At 41.4% G+C, this 7,330-nt stretch overlaps 2 protein-coding genes across 2 annotated transcripts in view; both read right to left on the reverse strand.

Moving 5' to 3' along the window:
• LOC137751827 (TIP41-like protein) overlaps nucleotides 1-6,988 on the reverse strand; it is a 28,224-nt gene extending 21,236 nt beyond the window's left edge. The window contains 1 exon segment of the mRNA XM_068526507.1: nucleotides 6,955-6,988. Coding sequence (XP_068382608.1) covers nucleotides 6,955-6,988 — 34 coding nt within the window.
• SPART (spartin) overlaps nucleotides 1-7,330 on the reverse strand; it is a 276,389-nt gene that overhangs the window by 267,612 nt on the left and 1,447 nt on the right. The gene's annotated exons all lie outside the window — the stretch shown is intronic.

Consider the following 7,330-nt stretch of genomic DNA (forward strand, 5'->3'; position numbering starts at 1 on the left):
TTCCAAATGCCATTACACTGAGGGTTAGTTTTCAATTTATAAATTTTGAGGGTATACAAACATTCAGTCTATAGCAGTAATCAAGGAATTTTAATACCATATAAATTTGTTTCCCACCATCATCCATTTAAAAATACATAAAAGTGCTTTTTAAATTGACAGTTTACATCTTCCTTTCTATTTGAACCTGTACTTCCAGTCTACATATCCTCCCTGGCAACTAAATTTTATATTGTATTTTTGTACTCACAAGTTTTGTATTCATCACCTTCATTTCTCTGCAACAAATATATAGAGTTGACCCCTTGAACAACATGGGATTGAACTGCTCAGGTCCACTTACACACAGATTTTTTCAATAGTAAATATGACAGTACTACAGGTTCTGAGGTTGGTAGAATCCCAGGGTGTAGAACTGCAGATATGCAGAAACAGTGGATAAGAAGGGCCAACTATAAGTTAAACTCAAACGTTTGACAGTGCGGAGGGAGGGTGCCCCTAACCCTCCCATTGTTCAAGGGTCAACTGTCTATAAACTGAAGTTTTAATATAAGTTTACATTTTCTGTGAGCATAAGGCTCTAAGTGTTAAAAATTTTCTTCGAGATCAATTACTATTATAATTATTATCAATGTACAATTGACAAAAATTTTCATATATTAAAGCTTTTTACCAAAACATAAATTTATTTTAAAATTTTATAAATATTAAACATAAAAACTAATATTTTATTGAAAGTTCTTCTCTTAATAAAGTAAAGGAGGACATTTTTTCTAATTATTTCATCCATAGGTGAATTTACTTGTTTCTAGATTAAATTATATCAAATATAGGCCATCGATTATATTATTATTTTCCACAGTAAGATTTGGGATCAGTGAGGTATATGCCTTTCTCATGTGTAGTAGGAGTAGGGGTATTAGAAATGCCTGTGAGTTCTCAGGGGGATCAATTTAAGAAAAATAATCAATATGAAGTTGAAGTTTTCCTTAAAACTATCATTTGCACAAGTTCTCTCTTGGAAAGCCTTCCTGTACCTTATGGGAACCGAGTTTGAAGCTCACTGAAGTGAGGACCCGTGAAATCTCAGAGGGGTAAGGAGAGAAGTGAGGACAAGAGTGAATGATGAACAATCACAAGAGGTAGTGACAATAACTGAAAAGGAAAGAAAAGAACAGAAAAAGGAACAGTAATAAATTAAAAAACAGGATGTCATCAGATTTAGCTCATACTTACTCAAGTACCAGAATTCAAAAATCATGTGGCTCTAAGAGGACATTAAGAAATTTAAGAAATGTATACTGCCTGTTTTTAGGGAAATATGGGCTCCCTTCTCCTCCTCCTTCCCCCAAATATGGTATATGCATAGAGGAAAAATAAATCACATTCTGTGGGAAAAAAAAAAAAAAAGAGTGGATGATCAATTGTGAAAAGCTGTAGGGCCACTGGTTTGGAGAATTGGTTAAGTGGAAGTTCATGGTGAAGTAGGAAAAGGAAAACCAAGAGAAAGACAGCAAGAGAATGGGAAATAAAATTTGTTTTAAGAAAAAAAGGAGAGAAAACAAGAAAGGCAAGATGGGAGTGTTTGCACACTGTTATGGGGGGACACAGGGGGAAGTACCAGGACCACAGCATGTTCAGCAAGGTCTGTTTTCTCAGACATCTTCATGATGACTATCTACTCCAGCTCAAGTCTATCTTGTTCACGACTGTGGACAAGTTCCTGGCACACGGGAGGCGCTCAAAAAAGATGTGTTGACTAATGGAACGTATTTATGAAATTTAGACTGCAAGGCACTATTCAGGGAAAGCTTTCTCTACCTATCTGCCTTGACTATCAATGTAAGAAGTGAACATACAATTACTATATTTATAGTTTTGGAGCAACTCTTCCCGATTTTTGTAACATGTACTTTGTATAGCAATACCTTCTGGGGGTTTTCTAAAAGACATTTTTAACATATGAAAATTATAGCCCACTCTGCAATAGTAGCCCTATGGGGTCTGCTGCTCTTCACTCCCCTTCCCCTGCAGGGTTTGTGGAAATCTCATGCTTTCCTATTCTGCACACATAATACTCTGCTCATATTTATTGTGCTGAAAGAATCAGATCCAATTCTGTTTTCTTCTCTTTTTGACTTTAGAGCACGTTTGCTCAAGATGCATATTTTCCCAGGCTGCTGATTGCTGATTTGTTTTCACCTGGATGTCTGGGGAGGTGGTGCCCATACACCAACTCTCCACCTGACAGTCAACACCACTCACAGCCACTGCTCACATCACTCACACCACTGCTGATGAGGATTCCTCTGAGCAAAGCCACAAAATAAGGCAAAGAATAGAGCAGATGTGTTTGGCTCAGAACCATTTCAGTAACGATTTTCTATTTTCTTGCAGATGATCAACTCTAGTATTGTTAAACTATTATACTTCTGGGTTTTTAACTGTTTTTCCACAAGAGCAAGTATATTTTCATCACCTGAAGGCTCATGCCTAAGTAGATTTTCCCAACAGTATTTGAGGGTTGGACTGAGGCATGGAGAGCAAAGCTATTGTCAGACACTGGGAATTCCCAGTGACAGACACTATGGGATAGAATTCAGCCCAAATATTTCAAACCCCTTTAGCTGCCTGCCTTCACCTTCCCTCCCAACCCTATTTCTTGCTAATTCTTTCAAAATTAGCTTTTCTAAAAAAAAAAAAAAAAAAAAAAAAAAAAATTAGCTTTTCTATCCTAACAGCCCAAGTTGCCCTTTTGCTGTTATGAAATTACAAACCGCGTCAAGGCAAGCTCATCTCTGAGAAGTACCTAAGAGGCACATTATGAACTGCAAAGCTCCCACGGAGCAATTTGAAATGATGAATATCCTTTTCAAACATCCTTTTCAAAATTGCACATGGACTTCAGCCAGTCACAAGACAGAGATGTGGAGGATGCGTTCAACTCCCCATCTGCTTTTCACATTGCTCAGCACTGATTTATAACCCACAGTAAGTCACTTGGCCACACAAACATAGCTGATGGGCAAACGCAGCCCCCAGCATCTAAGAAAGAAAAGATGGGTCCCTAGCATTAATATTTTTCTCCTACCTGCACCCTGATGTGACTCACTGCTACTCCGAGAAGAGTTCTACCCACTAGTCTCAGAAGAAGAAAAACACCAAACCCTGAGGTACATTTTAGACTTTGAGAAAATAAATAAAGCTCTGTAGGGATAACTTCAGACTTCTGCTTCCATTAAAGCAGCTTCAGTGCATCTTCTCTCCCTTCAAACACAGCAGCATGCGTAAATTCGTTCCTTCCTGTGTCAAGCCTCATTAACAGAATCACTTTTTTTTTTCTAGAATGTGTACCATTTACTGGCTAGGTGAGACACATAGATATTTCCTTTTGCACAAGCCATGAGAGGGCACTGTATGTTGCAGGAGATAAAGTGAAGCCTGCGGCAATGAATGCAAGTAACCCCAAGGCACGACTAATGTAATTTCTGAGCAGAATCTCAAAGCGGGCAGACACGACGACCATCTTACTCTCCACTTTAGCCCAGCCCCACCTCCTGTAAGAGCTGAAGGGTAACAGAAATTATGCAAGGTCGTACTCCGGGGCCGCAGAAGGCAGATGGTGAAGTGAGAATGTTTGCTGCCATTTTGGCCGCACTGCCCCCGGCACTCTTCACACTGGCTGCCCACCAGGACATTCCCTCGTGGGAATGTTCCATTAGACAGTCCCTTAGAATGTCCCTGGGACCTCTCACCGCCATTTTCTATTATCTATTCCCCACCCTCCTCGCCCTTGTGTCTGATTTGTCTGCCCTATAACCAGCTCATCTCCTAAGTATCAGACCTCTAAGAGTTCAAATTTAAGAACGAACTCATTTAATCTGCTCAGGTGCTAGTGGCTAATGCAGAGAAAAACACCTCTGGCTCGTCTTTCCCTCCAGGGAATAGAGTACATTTTAAACAGGGACTTCTTATAAACCATTATTCTCCAGCCCAGAGGAAGGGTTCTGCTGCTGGGAAACTTCAAGGAAGATAGGAAAAGAAAGGACATCTTTGGAGAGGCAGGTCAGTGACTTCTGAGATATACTATTTGACAGCTGTTTCCTGTGTCCTGGTCATAGCATCACTGTAATCTTTGGGACCCTTTGGTCATATGGAATAGTCTTATCCTGGTTACCTCAAATAATAGGCAAGTTATTGTAAGGATATACATTGAAATGAGAACCTGGAATTTCAAGGGAACCCAAGAATAGCTATGGCTAATTAGTTTCACAGAAGTGGAAATGCAGTTTGGAAAATGGAAAATAGTTCCAATTCAAGGAAAATCTAGAGCTTGGAGAGCAGGGGCTCATCCATTCCCTCACCATCATGGGGACTTAATGCCTCTGGCTTCTGCTTCCTTGCAGCTGTCAGCCAACCACCTCTTCCTCTCCTCTGCATGTGCTTTGACATCTGCTAGATCACAACTTTTGCTTATTCATAACTCCTGCTTACTCACAATTTCAGCCTACACATAGCCCCTGGGCGTGTGCTTTTAGCTTCTGTTCTGGATTCTAACTGACCCACTCACATATTTCCAGTTTGAATGTCCTAGAAGGAGAAGTTACCCGGATCAGTTTATTAGCATTGTGCTGGTTGAGGTAGAGCCTTAGTACCAGGCCTCAGCCAAAGCACTCTTATTTGCTAAGAATCAGTTTGGCTGGTTTAAGGGAAAAAAAATTTATTGAAAGGATATCGGATTTTCAGAGAGAGGCTCAGAAAATGAACAGAAACAAAGGGAGGCTGAGAAGCCAGAATCACAGCCAAATCATACCTCCAAATTAGCTGAGAGCAGACTCTACTGCCATCACTGAACAGGAGGAGCTGTAACTTGTAACTGACACCTGGGCACTGGAAACCAGATCTCACTGCTTGTCCCCCTGCCCTTGCTGGCCCTGGAAACTGGACATTGTTGCAATCACTGCCAGAAAGAGCCCTCCTCATCTCAGTTCCCTGTGTGACCAAGTCCCAATTCCAGGTCTAAGGAAGGTATATTTGATTGGCCAAGTCTAGGTCACATACTCTCACCCCAGCTGCATGGGGGTTGGGTGGTGATGGGAGAGCAGGAAGGAGTATACGGCCTTTCAGGCTTCATCAGTGGGAGACGGGCTCTGCCTCTCACCGAGTCTCAAACAGTGGCTAGATGATGGGCACCTAAGAAAAAAATGTGGACACCCATCACACGAAGCAGAGTAAGTGAGCTCTGCTTAGGGGAGCAGACAGCGCTCTTCACTCAGCAGGGGGCTGTGGGCAAGGAGGGCCTTTTGACTGGCCAGTGCAAGACAATCTCATGACCAAAAGAGCACGGGGAATTCTTTCATGTGCACTGTTTGAAGCCTCACAAGGCACACTTATATTCAAAGTAGGTGTTTATAGGTCTGTCTGCCTGGTTGGTCTGTAAGCATTTTAGGGCAGAGACTCTGTCTTCTTTATTTTTATCTCCCTAGTGCCCGGGGCACTGCCTGGCATATAGCAGATGCTCCAAAAATGTCTGACGAATTTAATAAGACTGTGGTCCAGGAATTTTTCCATAGCATTAGATAACACAAATTTCTCCATGCTTTTGGGAAGACCATGATTTAAACAAGCAAATAAACAAGAAGGACTATCGAAACATCATGAAAAGGCAAAAGAAGTAAGAATTTTTATGACCCACGCTCTCCTCCGAGTTATCAGTTCCTTCACAGGGCATAGATCTCTGAAATTGTGGCAGATGGAAAGTGGGAACTGCTTGAAAAAAGAGACATGGAGGCATGAGAGAGAGGATGGAGTTTGGGAAGGAATCATTAAAAGGGGGGCAGAGATGAAGGAATCAAGGAAAGGAAGCAGAGAGTTAGTCCAGGGAGTATTAGAAACAGAATGTAAGTTTCCTGATAACCTAGAAGGAAATTAGAGAACAGACAAAGTAATTCTGAATGCTGCTTTCATGGCAACAAGGAAGAAAAGATGGAGCTAATATTTTTAAGCACTTATTATATGCAAGACAATTGCTAGGAATGGTGTGTGTGTGTGGTGTGTGTGTTTAACTCTCACAACAACCTAATAATGTGGACACTTATTTCCATTTTATAGATAAGGAAAATGAGGCTTAGAGAAGTTAAGTGATTGGCTTAAGTCACAGAGATAATAAATGACAGCATCAGAATTTAATGACTCTCCATCTGATTCCAAATTCCACACTTTTTTGTTTCACCAATCCATCTCTCTCTGAATAAGACAGAAAAGGGTTGGGGGAAAGATGGGATGACCATGCTTGCTAGAAGCTTGGAACTATGTCTCTAAACTGTGCCTGCAAACTCCCAGGACCTTGAGTGGTGCCTGACCTACTTTTGAAGACTTTCTATGGAAGCAAATTTGACAATTAAAATTTTTTAGATCATTTGTACATGAAATTTAAAAAAATAAAGACACGGGAAGCTTTGCCTCCCTATCAATTTTGAAATCGCTTGTGGCAATTTGTTACAGCAGCTCTAAGAAACCAAGTTCAGGACATACCAAGAAAACCCTTAGAGATTATTTATTTATTACTTACTTCGTATTGAAATGCAATTGGTATATAGCAAAGCAATGATTTCATGGAAATTACTGCTTATGATGAGTCTAAGTAAAAATCTAAGTACCCAATAGAGCAGGTGGTAGATGGATATAATAAAATTCATGAAAGTGGCATGTGAACGGGTAAAGTTTAGGGTACAAATACAAGTGTGCTGGGAGAGAAGCGGGTCTCAGAATCTGCCCTTTGGACAATGCAGCTCATTCCAGCATCCTGCATTTTAGATCCTATATAGAAAGATTCATATAGAAAAGGTTGACACACAGACAATTCTCCTGGAGAAGGAAAGGGGAGAGATAGAGCCTTTGCTCACTTACCAAAGGGGCCTCAGAGTTAAGCCCGCCACCCCCATCCATCTCTACCTGGAGAACCACCGAACATGGGCACAGCTACCATGATCCCAGGAGCTGGGCACTGGTAGGTGGCAGTATTTGTGCAAATTTATATGGTCCCTGAGACTTGAGCAGCATTTTCTAATACTGATTTGTACGATTTGCTTTCCTGGCCACAGGGGGATGACGTCAGGGTGAATGCAGCAGGACAGGCAGGCAGGGACAGGCAGGGACTGGAGGAGAAGGTGGCCACACCAACACCTCCCAGGGCTCAGCCCTTCGCAGGCCACAGAGCCACCTGGACTGTTGACTGTCAAAGCGCAAGAGACCTCAGATATCAAATAATCCAAGCCTCTCACTTTCCGGTTGAAAAACAGGAATCCAGAATCGCTGGATTCCTGGTTTT

The sequence above is a fragment of the Eschrichtius robustus genome, chromosome 18 (assembly GCF_028021215.1).
Source record: "Eschrichtius robustus isolate mEscRob2 chromosome 18, mEscRob2.pri, whole genome shotgun sequence".
NCBI classification, from domain to species: Eukaryota; Metazoa; Chordata; class Mammalia; order Artiodactyla; family Eschrichtiidae; genus Eschrichtius; species Eschrichtius robustus.